The sequence below is a fragment of the Poecilia reticulata genome, chromosome 6 (genome assembly GCF_904066995.2).
Source record: "Poecilia reticulata chromosome 6, P_reticulata-male-v2, whole genome shotgun sequence".
Lineage (NCBI taxonomy): Eukaryota > Metazoa > Chordata > Actinopteri > Cyprinodontiformes > Poeciliidae > Poecilia > Poecilia reticulata.
The window spans coordinates 3,621,637-3,644,368 of NC_088835.1; the positions used below are offsets into that span (position 1 = coordinate 3,621,637).

The 22,732-nt window shown below is 39.1% G+C and overlaps 2 protein-coding genes across 15 annotated transcripts in view; one reads left to right on the forward strand and one right to left on the reverse strand.

The window, feature by feature from the left end:
- The window catches only part of ptprz1a (protein tyrosine phosphatase receptor type Z1a), a 170,023-nt gene extending 151,000 nt beyond the window's left edge, over nucleotides 1–19,023 (forward strand). For 8 of the 10 annotated variants that reach the window (XM_081607655.1, XM_081607656.1, XM_081607658.1 and 5 more), the window contains 13 exons: nucleotides 3,314–3,396; nucleotides 5,217–5,351; nucleotides 5,497–5,631; nucleotides 10,023–10,186; nucleotides 10,263–10,398; nucleotides 10,753–10,899; nucleotides 13,693–13,786; nucleotides 13,918–13,991; nucleotides 14,458–14,574; nucleotides 15,353–15,508; nucleotides 15,749–15,891; nucleotides 15,967–16,102; nucleotides 18,390–19,023. In XM_081607655.1, coding sequence (XP_081463781.1) covers nucleotides 3,314–3,396; nucleotides 5,217–5,351; nucleotides 5,497–5,631; nucleotides 10,023–10,186; nucleotides 10,263–10,398; nucleotides 10,753–10,899; nucleotides 13,693–13,786; nucleotides 13,918–13,991; nucleotides 14,458–14,574; nucleotides 15,353–15,508; nucleotides 15,749–15,891; nucleotides 15,967–16,102; nucleotides 18,390–18,512 — 1,643 coding nt within the window. In that variant the 3' untranslated portion in view covers nucleotides 18,513–19,023. Of the gene's footprint in view, nucleotides 1–1,022; nucleotides 1,392–3,313; nucleotides 3,397–5,216; nucleotides 5,352–5,496; nucleotides 5,632–10,022; nucleotides 10,187–10,262; nucleotides 10,399–10,752; nucleotides 10,900–13,692; nucleotides 13,787–13,917; nucleotides 13,992–14,457; nucleotides 14,575–15,352; nucleotides 15,509–15,748; nucleotides 15,892–15,966; nucleotides 16,103–18,389 lie in introns of those variants that run through there. The other 2 variants (XR_014087762.1, XM_081607661.1) reach the window with 2 other exon arrangements.
- A 1,818-nt stretch (nucleotides 19,024–20,841) lies between these two features.
- aass (aminoadipate-semialdehyde synthase) overlaps nucleotides 20,842–22,732 on the reverse strand; it is a 64,400-nt gene continuing 62,509 nt past the window's right edge. For all 5 annotated transcript variants that reach the window (XM_008410945.2, XM_008410947.2, XM_008410946.2 and 2 more), the window contains one exon: nucleotides 20,842–22,128. In XM_008410945.2, the coding sequence (XP_008409167.1) occupies nucleotides 22,010–22,128 (119 nt within the window). In that variant the 3' untranslated portion in view covers nucleotides 20,842–22,009. The remainder of the gene's footprint in view (nucleotides 22,129–22,732) is intronic.

Genomic DNA, 22,732 nt, shown 5'->3' on the forward strand with positions numbered 1-22,732 from the left:
CATGAAAAATCCACAGAACAAATGGTAGAAATCACATATTTCCCGAATCCCGAATATGACATCTACCTTTGCTGTTTCATAATTATAATCCACGTTAGAGTGAATTTTTCCACTTGGCTGCTATAATCTGTTCTTGCGTTACACAGACATATTTTTTCTTTTTTTCCTCTCTGAGATTCTGTTTAGAAAAGGAGGTTATGAAGTTCATCCTCCTGCTGCTTTTTGTTTTTAAAAGAGTAAATTTAGGTTTGCCTCGACTTTTATAAACTAATACCTCTTCAATGCATTACTTTTTTGTATTACTGTTGGTACAGATATTAGGTGGACACTGTGCTTTGCCTGCTAGTAGTTTAAATTAATTTCAGCTGCACTTTCAAGAGTATTCAGATTTTAACATGCATTTTCTAAGTAGTAAATATTTCAGTTCACTCTTTACTCAGTAACTTCAGTGATGTTACACCTCTGAAACATTTTTCGCAGTTTCTTTGTGATACCAGAACTATTTGACTTAAACATTTAATTTCCTGATATTATCAATTTATTTTCAAGCAAAACTCTCAAAAAGAGCTGAGGATTTATTAGTTTTGATTATGTTGTGCAGCTAAATGGCTGCACAGTAGCGCAGTTGGTAGAGCTGTTGCCTTGCAGCACGAAGGTTCTGGGTTCGATTCCCGGCCTGGGGTCTTTCTGCATGGAGTTTGCATGTTCTCCCTGTGCATGGTGGGTTTTCTCTGGGTACTCCAGTTTCCTCCCACAGTCCAAAAACATGACTGTTTCCAAATTGACTGTTTCCAAATTGCCCCAAGGTGTGAGTGTGTGTGTGTGCATGGTTGTGTGTCTCTGTGTTGCCCTGCAACAGACTGGCGACCTGTCCAGGGTGACCCCCGCCTCTCGCCCAGAATGTTAGATGGGCACCAGCAACCCTCCTGACCCACTGAGGGACAAGGGTGTAAGAAAATGGATGGATGGATGTGCAGCTAAATATGAATGCTTATTAGTTTTTTTTGTTTTTAATTTTTCAGGTTAGCATCGTAACACCTCATGATGTGTTTCTGAGTCATGATCGTTGTGCTGATTACCTTTCCATTGGATCCAAGCACCTGGACCAGCTGACCGGTACGGCGTCCATCAGTCCACGGTCTGCCGGATCATCACAACGTGGACCAACTTTTTATTTACTTGGTTAAACTATGATCTTGAAAAAATCTACCTGCAGACTTTGTTGGCTATCCTGACACTGCAGTCATCCTGGACGGGGCTGAGCCGGACTTCCTCTCCTCCAGAGTGACGAGTTTTCATCACCAGTAAAGGCAAAACAAGTCTGATGTCTGATTAGCTGCTAGGAAGCATATTATAGTTCATTTTGCTATCTTGTTTGTACCTACAATAAAATTGAATCTACATTTCACAAACCTTTTTTCCCCTTTTCTCAGTGTTTATGTTATATCAAGTATTTGCATGTAGATCAAGAATTCAAGTTAGATGTTAAAATGCAACACAACCAGCAAATAAATGTGAATATTAAGTAATATGCAGTTAGTCATATAATTTAATATACTGAATAAGGCTGGATGATACAATTTTTTTTTTCATACCAGATTTGATTTTAATCGATTTCTCTCGTCCTCAATTTCTATAATAAAATCACAGAAAATACTTTCAAAAAGTGCCTTTATTTCAATCATCTGTTCTGTGAGTTGTAGGGAGCATTACGGTCAGGATACAAGATTTTTTATTTGCAAGAATGCAGTCATCATTACAGCAGAATAAAGATGAAATTTTATAACAATGTCTTAAAATTACAAGATGTTTCAATGAGAAATAAAGATTCAGATCTGATGTAACCAGCTCAGTCCATGTGGTTCTGACATTTGTCAGTAATCAAGAGGATGTACATTTCCACCTCACCTGACCAGGTAAGCATTAAGGTAAAAATAAAATAAAATACTGTATAAACAAATACTGTATACAAAATGGAAAAAGAGCAACCGATAGAAATACTTTATATGTAAAGAAAAGCAAAAACGTTAATGGCAGGAGAAAAGTTGTTAACATTATCTCAGCCAATCTCTCCCTCCAGGAAGCCATCAAACAGAACTGTCCAACTCCAACTATATCCATCCATCCATCCATTTTCTTGACACTCTTGTCCCTCAGTCGGGTCGGGACCAACTATATTAAAGATTTTTTTTAAAAAGAAAGAAAACGGAAAGTTAAAACAACAAATAATGCCAATTTAATAATTCAGATCTAATGCGTTCTGGAATCTATTATTGACATTTTACACGTTTCACAAATCAATCAGAAGGTTTCACAAATATTTTATTTATTCTGCTGTTAGTACAGAATAATCTAGTTAGGTTTGAAATGTCTAGGTGTTGTTTTTAAAGTACAACACATTAAAAAAGCTGAAGATAGTGAAAAATCCTTTAGCTATTTTCCGAATTAGATGCTACATTCTGAAGCTAACTTCAGCTTCGACTGATAGCTTGGGCACAATATAGACAGATCTATATGTTATATATCTATATCTATCTATACAGCATAGATATGTATATTGCACAATGCACAGATCATCAAAACACTTAAAACATAGCATATTTGTAAACTTGTCCCTGTTAACTACGTCAGACATATGAGGATTATAATGAATATAAACGATTTAATAACTTACCTTCAAAGTTATTGTGAAGTTTTGACACATCCATCTTTAAACCTTTGTTGTTGTTGGAGTGTTTCAGGACGTCTGAATAATTCTATAGGCATCATTAATAGTCCTGCAGGACTGAGGAGCCACTGTTAACATAATGTTGCCTGTGAACCGGAACCATTCTATGTGGCAAAAAAGTGCGGAAGTGCTAAAACGGAAGTCCGTGGCATATACCCCATTAATAAAGAATTTTTGAATTTGACAGAGACAAGGGGACAGGGGACTTTAACCCTCCTTGGAGACAAGTTGACTTTGAGGAAGAATGCATACATAGCTGTTGCTTTGGGCATAAAAGATTGAACAGCCCTGGTATCCCAGATTCTCTATAAAATGCTTAAGGTAACAGAGTTATTGGTCACAAAACAATAGACTGGACAGCCAAATTCTCATAACCCCTTCACCAGTTCTGGTTCATTGTTTCATTGTCAAATGGCTTACCTTTGTTCAACAACTGGTGAGTAACTCCTTTTCAATGCAACAAAACAAGCTTCACACTGAGGACTGATCACTAAATAGTTGGAGCACAATTTAAAAAACAGAAAGCTTTATGATTTATTTTTCATATTTTTCTGATCCAGTTTTGTTTTCTTCTTTAACCCTCAGATGACCACAGCCGGGTTCAGCTTTCCCCACAAGTCAACAAAGATGGAAAAACCACCGACTATATCAATGCCAACTATGTGGATGTAAGTAGTTGTTGGTTTCATTTATAGGAATATTGATTTTACAAGTCGATTTGTCTAATACAGGGGTGTTAGTTTGGAATCAAAAACCAGACTGGAACCAGCAGTTTTAGAGCTCTCAATGTTTTCCTTTATCTCCAGCTTCACACACTTCAGTCAAAACAAGAGAAGGGAGAATCTCCCTCTCATCTGAACCACCTGGCTTTTAAGGGACTGGCTTCCACCAGGACTAATTAGAGGGGTGGAGACATTCACATTTTCAGAAAGAAAGAACAAACATTTGTACTAAACTATATTCCTAAAAAATGTTTACAGTTACAATTAACTCAAACAAAACTAGAAACAAAAACAATCTGGATCCAATCAAAATAAAAATACATCTCTCCTCCATCTCAGAATATGGATTTTTCCAATGAAGCCGATTGGAAACACCAGGTCCTTGTCAGCACTGCTCATGGGCGCGTTTCCATAGCGACACATGACCTAGTGACGTGTTAGGGAGAGGGTAAATCCTTTAGAAGGGGTCCCCAAACTTTTTCCTGTGAGGGCCACATAACTTTTCCCTTCTCTGGTGGGGGCCGGAGTCAGTTTGTAACAGAAAAAGTGTGACGATTGTAGGAGTTCGTAAATGCAAAAATGTATTGTTTTCCAGAAAGCACAATCAAATAACTCTCTTTGGATTCTTCACAGAACAAAAGTCAGGAAATAAATAATAACACTATTAATGAAATAAATAATAACCAAATAATCCTCTCTGGGTTCTTCACAGGAAAAAATCCAGGAAATAACACTATTTATGAAATAAATACTTTATTTTCCAGACTATAAGCCACACCCCCAAAGTTTTGTTTTTTTTTAAACCAGTAAACATACACATATAAGCCGCACCGGGCTATAAGCCGCATGGTTCAAATCTAAATGCTCTCTGGTATTGATCAGGGGGCCGCACCAAATGTGTAGGTGGGCCGGATCCGGCCCATGGGCCGTAGTTTGGGGACCACTGGTCTAATACATAGAAAACGCAGTTTAAATGTGTTGTTAGACAAAGTAAATGTATTCAAGTCAAAAAAAGTTTTGCTCTGGATCACTGTCATTCACACATTGTGAAACTACATTTAGCAGTAAATGTTTTTACATTTTTTTCCGTCTTGCTGTGCTGAGTCTATATTCCAATAAAGTCTTGTTAGGCTAGACTTTGGAAACTTTACATCAAGATCAGGAAGGGCATTTTAAAATGAGGGATCCCAAGGCCTCATGTCCAACCATGGGACCTTCATGTTTCTCCCCTTCTCTCCCTGCCTACTTTCCTGTTTGATTACTCAGAATAAAGTAACTAGTACTGCAAAATAATATTCAGAAATAGCAAACCACATTAGCAGCATAATGTTTCTTACAATGCTCAAAAAACATGCTTTGTTAGGAATCAAGGGAGACCAAACAAGTCCCAATGCCACTAAAGACAAAATGAATCCTCCAGGCCTGCATGAACCTGACACACTTTACAGCTTCAGTCTACATCACTGTGAACATGAATCACAAGGTGGTGAAAGTTTTGCTGTTCCAACATCTTTCAGAATGTGATGCAGGCATGTTACTGAAATTATTTTGATGATAAAAGATTAAGAAATTTTACATGTGAAAAGTATCTAAGTGAATATTTTTCATACACTCTGTTGTAGTCGTTCTTATTAGTCTGAGTGAGAGAATTCTGCCCCTTTTACAGGATGAGAAGTAACTAGCAGTAAGTATGTGATGCACAATGACAGTAAATGTGGGCAAGTTGTTTTTTTTCCATGCTGAAGCAGGTACTCTGTGTTCTGTAGGGGTATAAGAGGCCGCGGTCATACATTGCTGCTCAGGGTCCTCTGAGGTCCAGTACTGAAGACTTCTGGAGGATGATCTGGGAGCAGAATGTCCACATCATTGTCATGATCACCAACCTGGTAGAAAACGGTCGGGTGAGTAGATGGCTTTGATCCCACTGGAAGAAATTTAACAAATCTTCTGTCATACCAATAATAAGGCTAAATCACACCTGAGACACAAATCAGCATTTTTATCACTTCTGTTTTATGCAGCTCATATGTTTTTGTGTGTCCTCAGAGAAAATGTGATCAGTACTGGCCAGCAGAAGTGCAGGAGGAATACGGGCCGTACCTGGTGACTGTAAAGAGTACCAAAGTTCTGGCTTACTACACACACAGGACATTCAGTGTGAGGGATACCATCACTAAAAAGGTCAGATGATGGAACTAACTTTCAATTACAAATCTTCATCTAAATATTTCTGAAGCACCAACTCACAACACATCAGAGCATTACTTTCAGTTCATTGTTCAAATTAGCTTGAACAATGAAAGCTTTCTGTCTAAGGAAATCCAGCAGAGCATTGAGTCATTGACTTGCAGCATTCACTCCTCCTGGACGTAGCGAATCGTTTGCGTTGTCACTGATTTTACATCAATCCCTCATTCTAGTGAGCAGGCATGTATTGATAGAGGAGAAGAAAAACTCCCCTGTAGCAGGAAGAAACCTCAAGCAGAAGCAGAACCTGACTCAGTACAAGCAGCCAGATTGTCTTCTCAAGACATTCTGCTCTGTCTTGAGAAGACTTCAAGAATACAGGTGATAAAGATGAGCTCATTTGTCTGGATTAATTTATTTATTTCTCTCATATCTCATTGACATTCCAGAAGCTCAAATTTTAAAGCAGGAAAAAACAAACATCCAGATTCATTTGGAAGGGAGCAAAACTTAGAGAGAAATTCAAAACCCTCCAGCTAACCATCCCCAGATTTTATATGCATTATTGTTCGCTAAAATGTGATTAGAGTGGAGGATAAATATCAGCTTAGTGTGATGATAAAAGTGTGCAAAAAGTCATCAGAGGGAACTTCCAGCACTGAAGCAGAATTTATGGACAAATCTGATGGAAAAATGGCATATTGTTGTTTTAATGAATATGTAAATACACTGTAAAGTAGAAAAAGTTTTGCTCAAATTAAAGGCAGTGCAATATCACTAACCACATCAATCAGTCGTTATGGGTCGAAATTTTTTTGCTACATGATAAATAATCTACAGCTAAGTTTAACAAGGTAGAGAAAACCAGCAAAACTGAATCACCATGCTGCTGATTATTCAACATATATTAATTGTATTCACATGCTTGCAGTGAGGTTGTTTATTCTGTGAGAAAAACAGGTGGCCCTTGTTTAAAGAGCAGGGAAGGAGATGCACACACGTTAAAAACATTCCTCTAAGATCTGAGTAAAATGGTTGTTGCAGATATTCTTCAGAAGAACAGTGTACTTGAAAGAAGAAACACGAATGAGTAAAGAGTTTATTGGAGAAAGTAACAAATATATGAAGATCAGAAAATGGTAGACTGGTCAGCTAGAAGTCTGATAAATTGAATTCAGTTTTTGCAGAGTGTCATTCACAATAAATCTGAATGATAAAATAAACAGATCCAGTTTATTTTCAGAAACACACAGTCAGTTCAGTCCATTTATATGAAGAGATTTAAAGTCAGACATTCCAGTTTAATCGTAGCTCTGGTGTGCTGGGTGGCTCAGTGGGTACAGAGTTCTCCACACGGCGGTCCTGGTTCGATTCCCGACCTCTGGCCATTCTCTTTCCTCCCCACTTCTTGTCCATGTACTATTAAATAAAGATCACTGGAGCCTATAAAATATCTTTAAACATGTTTTTAACACACTCCAGCCCGCATTATGATTGATGAAGTTCTTAAAAACTTTAATTTAGATTTCAGTATTGTGGGCTGCATTCTTGGCTTTTGTTAAACCTCTAGAACACAGAGAGTGAGGGTGAATGGATGCATGTCAAAAGAGAAGACATTGTCCACTGTGTGTCCCTGAGGCTGTGTCCTCCCTCCTCTCTTCTATGTTGTGTATACAGACAACTGTTGCAGTCGGCATGACAACAGGTTAATTTTAATATTTGCAGATGATTATGTAATAGTCAGCCTCTTCTATGATGATGAACATGCCCATGGTCCTGTTGTTGATGGATTTTTAGACTGGTGCAATAATGCTTTTGTCCTATTAAATGTACTTTTTGACAAGTAATAGATTTTAGTCAGGAGCCCCTTTTCACCGGTACCGTATTTTCCGCACTATAAGGCACCTAAAAACCTTCAACTTCCTCAAAAGCCGACAGTGCGCCTTATAATCCGGTGCGCCTTATATATGGACCAATATTGAGCCACAACAGGTCTAGCATCTATGGTAAGCATAGACATAATATAAGAGTAGACCCCGCATTGGCTGCTCCGGCGCAGGAAATACGGCGGCCATCTTGGAGCGGTCGTCCCTCCTACTTTGCTCAATCAAAACAGCAGAAGATGCCTCAGCACTGAGGGATATTGTTGTTCTGATTGATGGACTATTGATGTGAGGGCTCCAAAGACAACGTTTAACAAGTAAGATGGACATATTATTGTGTATATATTGTGATTAGAATATTACTTTACTGTATTTATGTCCACCGACGAGATACCAGCTAATATTAGCTACAGTGCTTGGTGTAATACGGGTTCAGCCGCTATGAAGCCTAACTGAGATTCTGTAAATCTAAAAAAATTTATTATTCTCTAACATTGACTTAGATTATCTGACACAAGAGCCTATATTAGAAATTAAACAATATGACATATATTATAAAACTTATATTACATGTTATAACATTCACCAGCAAAGTTTACACAGGTGGTAAAGACTATTATATATATGTAATTCTTTTACTCTGTCAAAAGTAAGATACATCCCAAATCTTCCGTTTTTGTTTTGAAGGTTTCATAAAGACACGATGTGAGGAAGAAGAGGGAGAATCTATAGAGAGACGGATTCAGTGCAGCACGGATGAATCTCACATAGGATTTTGGACTCAATGTTAGCTGCTGAATCTCTGAAGATAGAACTCATCGGCTGAAAAAAAAAAATAAAGGGAACACTTAAACAACACAATATAACTCCAAGTAAATCAAACTTCTGTGAAATCAAACTGTCCACTTAGGAAGCAACACTGATTGACCCTACGAGGGTCCCCGTTGTCAATCAGTGTTGCTTCCTAAGTGGACAGTTTGATTTCACAGAAGTTTGATTTACTTGGAGTTATATTGTGTTGTTTAAGTGTTCCCTTTATTTTTTTGAGCAGTGTACATATATATATATGTATCCAATATATATTATCCAGTATCAATCATTATTTATTTGTGTTTGTATATTTATATTGATATTACTAAATAATTTATTAAATAAATTATGAACGGCTGTGTGCTTTGCACCAATCCCACTGGTGTTTGGACCCAGTGGCTCCTGTGAGTCCTCCTCTGTTGACCTTTGACCCTTGGAGGTACATTTTAAACATGTTATTACAGATCTTGGTTTTAAGGTGGACAGTGATTTTAAATTGGACAGCCAAATCAGAGCCGTGGTTAAGTCCAGCTTTAATCATTTAAGGCGATTGGCATCAGTGAAATCTTTTCTTTCCAGGCAGCAGTTTTAAACAGTGATCCAGGCTTTTATTTCCACTCGACTGGATTACTGTAACGCACTTTATCTGGGAGTCAGTCAGTCGCTGCTCTCACGTCTGCAGTTGGTTCAGATGCAGCTGCAAGACTTTTGACAGGAACTCGGAAGAGGGAGCATGTGACCCCTGTCCTGGCCTCACTTCACTGGCTGCCTGTATATTTTAGGATTCATTTTAAAATTCTTATGTTTGTTTTTAAATCACTACATAATCTTTCCCCGGCTTAGCTCTGAGCTTCTTCACCCCTACATACCTTATCGGTCACTCAGGTCAGCAGATCAGCTGCTCTTGGAGGTACCAAGATCCAGAAGGAAGCTCAGAGGGGACAGGGCTTTCTGTCATTGGCCCAAAGTTATGGAACGACTTGCCTTTGCAGGTCAGAGAGGCCCCTTCACTGTCCACTTTTAAAGCTCGTCTTAAAACCCATTTATTTTACTTGGCTTTCAACTCCAGCAGGACCTAGTTTTAAATTGTATGTTGCTTGTTTTTAAACTGTAAGAGTTTTTATTTTTTTATTGTTACGTTGTGTTTTAATGTACAGCACTTTGTATCAGCTGTAGTTGTTTTAAAGTGCTTTATAAATAAAGTTGGTATGGTATGGTAATATGCTCATCATACATCAATATCAGAATATTCCATTCCTATTCTACTGTTATAGCCACTAAGTATATTTAAATATGCTGAACTATGTATTAAAAACATACTTAAAAATACAATTGTTTATAAATGTAGCTTTGATAGATGTTTGAATATGGTTTCCAGTAACAAAAAAGCGTGTTATGATCGATTAAATGCACTGATACGTCTTTGTGCTGCTAAACACATAACGCTGAGTGGAGTGGTGGACCGCTCCAAGATGGCCGCCCTAAATCTCGTCAGTAACAATAGGCGAGAGCGGCCATGAGGCGTCTATCCTTATATTGTGTCTATGAGTAGATAGGTCAGTCAAACTTTATTAACAAACATTTCATGCAGTTCTAATGTTTTACAACTTAAGGTGCCAGAGGTTTTCTACCTTTGAAAGAATATTGTTATTTTTGAAGTTAATGAGTCCATCCTGTATCTTCCTCCTGCAGAGCTCAAAGAAGAGATGGAGCAACGAGCGAACAGTGGAACAGTTCCAGTTCACCCAGTGGCCTGACATGGGTGTCCCAGAGTTGTCTCTGCCGCTTCTCAGCTTCATTCACAAGTCATCCAGAGCCAACACAGACAACATGGGCCCAGTGGTGGTGCACTGCAGGTCACATGAGGCTTCACTGTCATCTTCACCTGAACTGATGCTGGAAGTGTCTCTGACTGCTTCTTTTGCTGTGCAGTGCTGGGGTTGGCCGGACGGGCACATACATTGTCCTGGACAGCATGCTGAAACAGATAACACACGAAGGAACCGTCGACATTCCTGGCTTCTTGAAGCACATCCGGGCACAAAGAAACTTCCTGGTTCAGACTGAGGTCAGAGTTCAACTTGCTACTTAAACACATGCAGGATTTCATACTGATGATGCACCAGAGTACAGTACAGTAAAGTATGTGTCTCCTCTGTGCAGAAATAAAGCATTTTTTTCTTTCTGAAATGTTTTATATCACTCAATTTCACAACACGTCATCCAAAAGTCATTTCAGTAATGAAATGAAATTCAGTAATTTCAAACTACCAAAATTACTTACACAGATTTTTTTTTTTTTTGCACTCGTCTCCATTCAATACAATAAAAGTACCAAGGTTGTCTGTTAGGTTTGCCTTAAAAATACACAAGTAGATGTTTTACTATAAACTGTAACAATATACTGTTCCTCCTTCTACAGGAACAGTATATTTTTATTCATGATACTTTGGTGGAGGCCATCTTATGTGGGGACACTGAAGTACTGGCAGCCCACCTTCACCGTTATGTGGATGAGCTGCTGACTCCAGGACCATCTGGGAGGACTCGCCTGGAGAAACAGTTTAAGGTGAGCTGACACATTCATGCAAAATTAATGGAGATTAGGGTGATGGTAGAAGGCCTTCCAAAGTCAGAGACTTGGAGGTCATCATCAAAAATAAATCATCAAAATACCAGAGAAAACATGCAAAATCCTGCTCAGCAGTTATAACAAGGGTTTGTTAGATCAGTGACATTTTTTTAATTATTACTGATGAGGATCATAAGAATGATTCTCTTTCTATATATCTTTTAAACGTTTTTTGGCTCTAGTGGCTTTTATTTGACAGTGAATTGACAGGAAAGACGGTAATGAGAGAAGGGGGAAGACATGTGGCAAAGGTCACCAGGCCAGGAATCAAACCTGCGACGGCCACGTCGAGAACTAAGACCTGCTCAGTTGCTCTGTTGAGGCAAATCCACACATTGATTTATTCTAAGCATCTGTTCAGTGCTTGGTTCGATTCAGAGTTACCTAGGGACACCACACCATAATGTAGAGCTGTGTATGATCTGCATAGTTCAAGTAACTAATCTTTTGGAATCGTAAATCAGCTGATTTATCAATCTTATCAATCTACTTTGACCTGACCTCTGTTGCTCTGCTGTGAAAGGCTTGACTGACAGACTCTCCCACCAGGTCACGTCTGCTTGTTTGTAGTTTATAATAGTCACCCCACTGTTGACAACTCAGTGACTTTCTTGCTATACTTAACATTTCAGAAAAAAAAAAATCTTTATCAGCCAAAATCAAAATCAGCATGTCAGACTTTTTAAACATCGGAAAACAGCAGATCCTCAGACCCTCAGCATAACTATAGCTGTGGACAAGATCACTGATGCCTGTTGTTCTTGCAAGGCTGGGTAAGTCGGGCATTCATGGTTTTGAGGATTACTTTTGAAATCAGTGATTTCTGTTGTTGGCAAATGTTTCAGTGTGCCTAGGCCTGATACTCGGTGCTAGCGTGGCTAACACGATTACAGTTTAGTAAAAAGCCTTTTCAGGTGAAATAAAATCTTTAATGTATGTCAGATACGGTGCACGTTGCATATTGATCTGTTCAGCTAACGTAAGGCTGTAACAGACAGGCTTCAGGATGTAGAAGTTGTATCGGTACTGCCATTATGCTTTACTTGGCTAAAAGGTTTTCATAATGGATGTGTTTATTATTGACTTTATTTTTTTCATTCACTAAACACAAAGAAAGCAAAGCAATAATACTTACGCCAGCAGACACTTTGTTCTTATTGTTCCTATGACGGTTGAGCTGCAAATGCGGTCGTGCACAAGCTTTGATCCAAGCAAGGCATTCCATTTCAGATTTTGGAAATCTGTGAATTTTAGTTCCACAAACACAATCAGGATACCTGACATCGCCTGTACAGATACCCCACTGACTGTGGAGAACCATTTTTTTTCGAGTCCTGACGCAAAAACTTTCTGTCGGTCTGGTAGTCCACAATGTACATTAGCGTGAGTTTGTGAGCCGGTAACCCACGTGATAGCTGCGCTGTGACGTAAAATGGGCATTAGCCAATGAAAGTCGGACCCTGTGGTAAGGTCCATTGGCGATCGGTGCACCGCTACTGCTGTTATAATTTGAGGTAGTTGGAGCATGCAAGTAATGAATAACTGCTTTCCTAGGTTTGAACCCCACATGTGACTTCTGTCCACTTTGATGAAACCCTATCTACTGAAAGAAAGAAATCCCTGTTCTTTAAGTAAAATTCTAACCAGTTAAGTACTGGACCAGAGAGTCCTACCCAACTCTAAAGTCACTTTAATAATATGTCGTAACAAACAGTGTCAAATGCTGTGCTGAGAAAGTCCAACAGAACCAGCACTGTTGACTGTCAATGGGGAGATGATGAGGGAGGGGTCAGGTATGAACACTGGTTAGAATAGACAAACTAATTGTGCTCAGATCCATGTGTCCTCATACTTTCATACATACATTTCTTCTGTGCAAATGTATTCTTGTGGAATTAAATACGCCTTATTTACATAAGAAATCTACACGAGTCTTTGTATATCAGGCTCCATTTTTTGATTTTCATTACCGTATTTTCCGCACTATAAGGCGCACCTAAAAACCTTCAATTTCCTCAAAAGCCTTATAATCCAGTGCACCTTATATATGGACCAAATATTGAGCCACAACAGGTCTAGCAATTACGGTAAGCAGCCGCTGACTTCATTTTCATCCGCAGAAGAAGAAGCGCGCGATGCATGCTGGGATAGTTGTCAGAACGCTGGTTTGTTAATAAAGTTTGACTGACCTATCTACCTACCGACCATCTAGAATCAGGTCGTCTGCAGGTCATTTAGCACCACGTTCTCTACGAACATGCTGTGCGCAAACGGAGAAGGGTGACCAACGTCCGGCCACGCCCCGGCCCAGTGGCGGAAGGCTCTCCTCGCCGAACGGAGTCGGACTGTTTTGTTGACATTCTTTATGTCAACAAAGTGGCTTTAGATATTCATCCGGGAGCTTCGACTAGGGTTACCAAGGGACCAGCCCTTATACATTTAAGGGGGGGGGGGGGGGAGAGACAGAGGCTGCGGTGGCAGCGTGTCGGTTGGGCACAATATTGCAACACCAACACCGTGAGTGAAACAACGACTGGGGCAGCCTACTATATAAAGTACTCGGGGGCCACTTCATTACACATCCACATTTGTAGAGTACGGAACAAATTGGCAACCCAAACTGAAGCGTCTATTCTATGCGCCTTATAATCCGGTGCGCACTTATAGTGCGGGAAATACGGTAGTTAGAACAGCAGAACCTAAAGGTTAGCTCTTTTCTGTTCTCCACAGCTGGTGTGTCACAATGAAGTGAAGCAGAGTAATTTCTCCAGCGTCCTGCAGAACAACAACTCCAGCAAGAACAGGGACTGCTCTGTGATACCTGGTGAGACTGCCTCATGGTAACGTCATGAACTGCTGGAACACATCAGTCTCAGTCACACATTTAAATCCTTCCACTTCAGCTCCTGTTCACATGATCCACAGAGTAATTAACCTCATCTCTTCTCTCTGTAGCTGAGAGGTCACGAGTGCGTCTGTCTACAACAGCTGGAGAGACGGCCGACTACATCAACGCCTCATTCATCACTGTACGACCAGCAAATCTCTGTTACTAAATCTTAGCCAGAATCGTATGAGAGGATGAAGATGTGTTTCATGAGGGTTCCCATAGCAATTGAATCTCTCTTTTCATTAACACACAGGCGAAGGAGCTTGTTGACAGCTTCGTTACTGTTCTATAAGTCAGCCTTCAATGTTTGTGCATCAGTGTCAGCCATGTAATGACCTGGACCGATTGCTGTTACATTAGCATAAATGTTTCATCAGCATATTCTTCCCAATGAATCAAGCTATAAAACTTTTCCTCTCTATGAGAAACTGCAGATGAAAGCAGTGATTAGGTTGTTCTTTTATCCTCAGGGAAGCATAGGGCCTTCATGCTTCACAGGTTTATTTGCTCTGTGATGTCATCGAGGGATCAAATGGTCTTCCAGTAATTTCTTGAACTATTTGGAGCTTTGATCTCCTGTATAAAGGTATGGTTTTGTTTTGCAGGGCTATAGACTAAACAGAGAGTTCATCATTACCCAGAATCCCCTGCCTGGCACCATAAAGGACTTTTGGAGAATGATATGGGATCACAATACCCAGGTCATCATCTCACTGCCTGGGGTAAGCAAAATCGATTAATTTCAAACGATATTCTCCAAATGGGAAATGATGGTCCAGAAACACTGAAAGGTTTCAGCTGTGGGCTCCAGGACAAAACACTTCCGTCCATTTTATCAGAAAAACAGCAACAATTTTTGGTACTACTTCATTGTCATATTTGACACATTATTCTATACCACTCCCATTTATTTCAACTGAGACTGAGACTTCCTGGACCAGGTAGCACATTGTTATTGTCTAGCTTCCTGTTCTGAGCTCAGACTGACACATTAAGAGTTCATTCACAGCGTCCTACATCCATTGGTTGGAACCAGCTTCTGTTGTCTTTATATCTCTGTAAACCAGCCTGGTCATTATACTCTGACCTCAGCAGGACACTTCTTCCCACATTGCTGCCACTCCTGGGATATTTTCTCTTTTTCTAATGAACAACAGGTACTGACAACCAGAACCTGCTGGGTCAAAGTGACTTAGATCCCACGTTGTCCTCATTCTGATGCTCACTTTGAACTTAACCAATCTTCAACTCAGTGTTGAGTTGAACATTCAACACTGGTTGATTCACTACTTATGTCCACAACTGAACAGCTGATCCTAGCTTTGAGTGTACATGACAATAATTGATCTCTTATGTTTTGTTGTCTGATAATCTACAGTCATTGTCATGCAAAGAACTGTTAAAGATTGTTCCCTCCCTCCTCACCCTCCTCCCTCCACTTCCTGGAGCAAAGCTCAGCTGTCAGTTAGCATTAGCCTTTCCCTGTCTTTCTGTCAACAGACTGCAGAGGAGGCGGAGCTCTGTGCCCTGTGTCCTGGCTATAATCAATCCATCAGCTTCAACATGTTCACTGTGACCCAAAGGAGTGAGGCTCACATCTGTCTGTCCAATGAGGACATGCTGGTGGTCCGGGAATACACCCTGTCTGCTGCAAAGGTTAGCCTAGCTTCTTTGGCACCATGATGTTCTTAATAATAGCAGACAGTGTGTGTTGCAAACAAGTGTTATATAAGCCACTAAAACATCTTAGGCTTCCTAATTTCACTTCAACACATACATAAACTGTTATTGTGATCTTATGACACAAAAGTATAACTGAAGCTGTTCTTACAACTCAGAAAGACTTTGTGTGCTGAAGGCATCTGGTTGGTATGTCAACTCTTCTCTTCTGGACAGGATGACTTTGTTCTTGAGGTGAAGCATTTCCTGGCCCCCTGCTGGCCGAACCCTGACAGCCCCATCAGCAACACCTTTGAACTCATCAGCCTGGTGAATGAAGAGAGGGCGAGCAGAGACTGTCCCACCGTGGTCCATGATGAGTAAGACCCTGTCCAGCCCATTAGCATACTTTTTACTGTTCTTTTTCCAAAAGTCCTGTTTTCTTTCTCCTGCAGTGTGGGCGGAGTCACAGCAGGAACATTCTGTGCTCTGTCGTCTCTAAGGCAGCAGCTGGAGGCTGAAGGTTCGGCTGACGTGTTCCAAGCAGCCAGACTGACAAACCTTTTGAGACCAGGAGTCTTCAGTGATGTTGTAAGTCTCACAGCCAGATCTGTTTGTTGCACGCTTTAGTCCAACATTTGAGTTAAGGATAAATGCATTTCAGTTCATTTGAAACACATCTTAATACATTTAATTGGAATGTTAATGAATTATTGTTTTTTACAGCAAATGAAAATTACAAATTTAGTCTCTCAGAAAATAACAGTATTACACCAGACCAATAAAAAGGAATGTGTGCTTAATGAACAGTGTGTCCATGTACTGCACAGTATCTGCACTCAGCTTCTAGCCCGGCTCGTTTTGCATAAATTACTTTATTCAAAAGGACAGAGGAGACCAGCCTGTGGTTCTGACGAGGTTGCTTCTGTAGTTTAATCTTCCTCCTGACCCAAGGATTCTGTACTGGTCAAGGCCAGGCCAGTTTGTTGGTGTTACCATGGTAATTGAAGCAGGTGTTATCAGTATTGGCAGTGAGGACAGGTACCAAAATAAAAATAAAATCATCATCTCCATACAGCTGGTCAGGTGAGGGAAGCATTAAGTGCTCTAGAATTTCATGGTAGATGGTTGCATTGACTGTGGACTTCAGAAAACCCAGTGGACCAGAACCAGTACATGACATTGCGCCCAGATTACCAATGGCTTCTGTTCCTCTCCACTCTTCCTCCAGATTCTAGGATCTTGATGTCCAACTGCGATTCAAATGTGTTAACTGAAAAGGAATGCGACAGTTGTAGCTCATGTTGGGTGTGTTTGGTGGCGTTTGATGCTCCAGCATCAGTTCACACCGTCTAAATTTAAACCAAACATATTTTCAATTTAATTACATTTCAAGTCAGTGTATTTGTATAACACCAACAGAGGTCCAATAATGTCAGAATAAGAAGAAGTTCTGGACATGTTTTTTTAAAGAACTAAAACAAAAAGGTAAATTAAATCCTGTCATACAAACAGATTCTAAAAGTACATACACTCCAATCTGATCCTGGTTATCCAGCAATGCATCAAGTTCAATTTATCATTCATGTCAGTTTAAAGTTTCTATCTAAGGAAATCCAGCAGATTGCATTTAGTCACTGACTTACAGCATTCACTCCGCCTGGACAAACATGTAGCAACAGCGGAAAGGAAAAGTCCGCTTTAACAGGAAGAGACGTTCAGCAGAACCGAACCAGAACCAGAAGCTGGCTCAGTGCCATCTGGGGGCTGAAGAAGTCAAAATTTGCTACACAATTGTCTCAGGGCTGAAGTTATCGCTGTTAGCACACAGATTTCAATCAAACTGTTACTTTCCACTCAACATTCCATTTCTAGAAACTATACAGCATTCCGAGTAGCTGGCTTCTTCAGCAATATCTTTTTCAATTTGGTTCAGTTTGATTGAGAAATGCCTTATTAACCCAACAGGAATATTAAATGTTGATTGATACCATATGGTTTTCTTCAAAGAAAGAAGCATATTTTATAGAGGATTTCAGTGACTCTCCTTGACAACTGTAAGTCAGCAGTCTGACCCATGGCATCAGACCATTCCTGTAATTATGTCTGCTGTAATAATATTCAAATTTTATAAAAGTGTTTTTATTTTCAGCTGCTGTAATCCAGAATCATCAATACTAACAGAAATAAACACCTGAAAGGAACTTTTGAATGATATTCTGATTCACTGATGAAAATCTTTCAGTTCATCTGTATAACAGCCTAATAAAGACCCCTCTCTGACATTATCACGTTTTTGAATCTCAGCTCAGAAAATAGTGAAAAGTAATGCAAATGAATTCTAAAACTGTCAGACAGAAGCTGGATTATCCCAGAATAAACAGTCAAACACGACTTAGCAGTGTCACAGTAACACAGTACACAGCAGGATGAATGTTCCCAGCTCTTCATTGGAGAAACTGAACAGCAGACGGATGGTCCAGAACAATAAAGCAAACTCATCAGGTCAAGAATCAGCTGTTCATTTACATGTCAAGATAAAGGGTCACTTGTTTGAAGACAGCTTTGTGGACCAGGCAGACGGGTGGTTTGAGAGAGGACTGAGAGAAGCCAACTGCTAGGACCCAGCTAGCAACTAGGTGAAGATGGGACTTGTTCATATAGTGAACGTGTTTTATGAGGTTTAAAATAAATGTAAACCTAGCTCTTAAACCTAGAAAACTGCTTTATGTGAAAAGCTGGCTAACCCTCAGATTGAGTCTGTTACTGTGAACCAAATGAAATCAAATTTAGCTCCGAGTTGATGCTACCTGGGTTTATCTTACATGTGTGTTAAGCAGAATAGCAGCAAGAAACTGAGTGGAGTGTGTTTTTGCAGGAGCACTACCAGTTCCTGTACAAAGCCATGCTGAGCATCATCGGGACACAGGAAGCAGAGAAAACCCTCCTGTTCTCTGACAACAATGAAACCACCACCGACAGCCTTGAATCTCTTGTGTAAAAGGTCCTGATAGAATAATTTGTTCTTTATGTTCTTCAAGCACCAATAGAATCTCTTTTGACAGAATTTATTCAGGCAGATTCTTAACAGCTTTGCTGAATTTTTACCCTTTCTGCTTTTAGATTATGTGCCTTTTGTTTTCCTTCTGTTGTAGTTCAAACTTTGTTACATTTTATACATTAACTGTCCAAGGTTTTAATGTACCAACCTGAAAATTTGTACTAAACTCTTTCTAAACATTGTATTTATTGGCACTGTGCCTAAAGAGGGAAGCTGCAACTTTTCACATCAAATGTTTTCCATGTCTCTGCCACTAGGATCTATTCTGTGAATCCCACTGCAACACAGTGGGATTCATCTAGTTTAGCACAGTGGGCTAAACTAGATAAGGATGTGGAATAATAAAACGATCGAATGTAAATAATGTGGTAATCACTTTGATGGACCAAATTTCTATTTATACTTCTAGATTCTATATTTTTAGTGCAAATAAATGCTTTGATTCTGTTTAGCTGAAGATGATTAATAATTTTATACTCAGTTTTGTAACAAACTAAATGTGTTGCATGCGATTACTGCCTACGTAGATCTTTAGTTGGATGTGAAACACTGCTTTGGGGATTAAAGGGATAAAGTGAAAGAATACAAACAAAACTCTGTTGGCTCATTATAGTGTTGCTATGTGAACTTGCAAGCTGCAATTAGTGAAAGAAGATAGTTTCTATTAAAACTATTCTTGTGTGTGCGCACGAATCTATAACACAGAAGTTACCAGAAGGTATCCCTAGTGCTTCACTGTTTCCACGTCATGTTACAGTCATGATATCTAAAAGTAGGACCCAAATGCAGACAATTGGAGAGTAAAGGAAAATTCAACCAGAAATGCTAAATGCTCATTGTGTCAAAAACCACTGAAACGTAACAGAAGATTCTTATCTGATATTCAATGGCAACTTGTTCCACAAATGAACAGAAAAGAGTCAATCTTGGAGCTTCAGCCTAGAAGCTGGTCAGCTGGTTTTGGTGAAACATTCAACTGGAGCAAGTCAGAGAGGTAAGGAGGAGCCAGACCATTAAGGCATTTAAAGGCCAAGAGTAGGATTTTAAAATACTTTTTTTTTTTTGCTCATTAAGCCAATGAAAGGATGACAACAGGTGAGATAAGTTTGTCCAGCTGATCATCTCCCACACTGCTTAGACAGGTGGACTGGTTTCTTTACAGTAAAACTTATTTTAAAACAAAAACCAAAAGTTCTTTATAAGTTTGGGTCAGGTGAGGAGGCGGCCATCTTTCCATCAGTGATCCATTAGGAGCCACTCATCAAATCTTTGAAATCTTTAAAAATCTGTCTTCAGATATTTGTCCCCCCACTTCATGTTTCAACCCGTCTTGTTTTTTGAAGGGGAGGGGGGGGGGGGCAGGATATCCCAATTTGAATTTCTGTTGAAAACAGTCTGGTTCAACCTGTGGATTATACATATTCCCTTTATGAAGTTATTATCTCTGCACCATTTCTTATGAGTTAATCCAGGCTAAGACTCTGTAAGAAATGCGTCTTTTCAGGTCAGAAAATAGGTCAAGAGCCCAGAAATTGTCCTAACCTGCTGCCAGATCCGCAACTTCATTTACATTTTTGACTTTTATTACATCCCCAATTATTCTCTGCTTGGTGGCCCAGTTTGCTTGGCTGCCTCCAAATCAAGCAGAAGTAAAAACACCAGTCAGCATTTTTTTTCCCTTTTTTTTCTGAGTGAGAACTCAGCTGGAGATCAAGGAGCTGACAGGACACTGCAGCAGCTCCATTTACTGGTTCTGGGCTAAAACAGATCATGATCAATGAACATCAGTCTACACAGTGACCGATTTTCATATGATCCTGATAAATCTACCGTCAAGCCTATGGTCAGATTTGTTGGTCTAGAAATGCCAAGATTGCTTTTATAAGGATAAAATAAAACTTCCTCAAAAGTTAACAGTGTCCACTGAATATCAGTGTTCCTCAGTGAACAGTGAATAATCTGTCAGATAAACACTGACAGATCCAGAGTTGATCTGTCAGAAAATTGTGATTTTACACAACTCAGAAAATGAAGCATTACTGTCCTGATCAAATAAAACAAGTTCAGTCAGGAGTGTTTAAAATCTAGATTCATGAATAAACCAACAAGTTCCTGGGTCCAGGAGGTAGACACCACCACACTTGTTTACATATAAAGTTATTTTTCTGACAGATTATGAACAAACTTTGGCTGTAAACAGCAAAATATGCATTTTCCACAATAACTCAAATGATTCTAAATTATTTAGATAAAAATTGAAACTGTACGATCTACTTTAATGTTCTTTATTTTTTTAAGAAATCATCAGAAGACTTTACAGGAGTTTAATTATGTAACCATTTCATTTCTGTCAAAAAGGAAAAACAAACAAAACCCCACAACAGAAGTAGTTCAGATATTGAGACCTCAAACATTTAGAAAAAGAATTTTAACAAGCGGTTCATGTTGGAGTTTTATGGAACTGATCTCTCCAGAAATAAAACTGAATTGTCTCCTGAATTACATTCTAAAGCCTCTCAGTCCTTCTGATATCTACACATTACAGACATTTGTTTTAAGATGACATGGAGTCATCTATATCTATAAATATATATCTCTGCTATGTGCAAAATACTTTCTTTTCACTATTTGAAGAGAATTGGAACTTGTGATGGATGAAACTAGTCTGGTTTTAGTCAGTGTAGCATGTTTTCTACCAATAATGCAAGTCAGACATTTCTACTTAATGTCACTAAAAGCATACAAATGGATGTAAACATTTGTATCCAATCATTTTGCTGATGAAGCTAAAGTACTACAAAGTCATAAGAGAAAGAAAGAAAACATTTGTAAGACTTGCAGTTTGACAGACATCTATGTGAAACTGCTCCAGAACTGCTGGTGCACTTTCTAAAAACATCAGCTGGGAGCTCCAGTCAGGCAGGACGAGGTCCAACTTCAGTTTGGAGAACATTTCTTACAACATGAAGACAACACTTTGACGTCTGTTTAAGAGGATTTGTTCTCCTAGTTTCACTCATGTTGTCTGACCTAATTATTTTCCTCTGATACCGATGACAAGTTATGCAAAACATTTGAATTATTGAACATCAGCTGCATCCTAAATTTCTGACCTGAGCCTGCAAATTTTGAGCATGAATTTCATTTAAACTATTTTAACTAATTATTCTATGGATTTCCAAATTTGTTGATTTTGGACTCAAACATCTATTCTGCCAACTGCTGCTTTCACATTTTTATTAACACTTAAAGTTTTATCTGACAAGCGAGTAGGTCTAACAAAAACATTTCTCAAAAAAATAAAACAATCAGACGAAAGCAGACAAATGGGTTTTATAGTGTTAAAGGAACTGCTGGAAAGTTATCAAAAGCTGATTTTGTCCACTTTCAAAGTTCTTTGGATTTCTGCAGGTTCTCTAACGTCTGCAGACTATGTTCTAGTCCTGCAGGGTGCTCTTGGATATGATGTGCAGTCCTTCCTCCTTCAGCCGAGCCAACGCCGGCCCATAGATGTCATTGGTCATTGGGACCAGCAGACCTTTTGTACTGATTTCCCCTACAGAGAGAAAAAAAGTGTTTGGTTCTGTTGTATCAGTATGGCTCATGAGAAAAACTAACAGCAGCAGCAGTCGTTTCTGGCAAATGAAAACATTTCCATTCACTTCACAGACAGCTTTGTTTAGTGTGACTGCTGATGTAACTCTAGTTACTGATGTAGCACTAGTTTATCATTTGAATTTAGCGACAATGTTAACTGTAGCTTGTTTGCTAACTTTAAACCATTCCATTTTTAAGTTTCTTTTTGCTAACTTCTAAACTTAAATCAGGATTTTATTAGGTAAAATGCTCATGTTGCCATGTTATCTTACATTACTTGGCTTATATGATTAAACTACCAAAATGCAAATGCCATCTTATATGCTAATGTAAGCTGGTTAACATTTATTTGCATTATCCTAATTTAATTTATACAAAAATTTGCTAAATGTTATTTTAAATGGTGGAATCACTTGATCTTTTTATGCCCAACTTTTAAATTGTAATCTCTCTGCTATCTCGATTGGTAGCTTGTGTTTATAGGCCATTCTTTGATGGTGCTCTGTTACTTCAAATGTTACTTCAGTTATTTTTGCAGACTTTTGTTTATAATTTTATTGTGC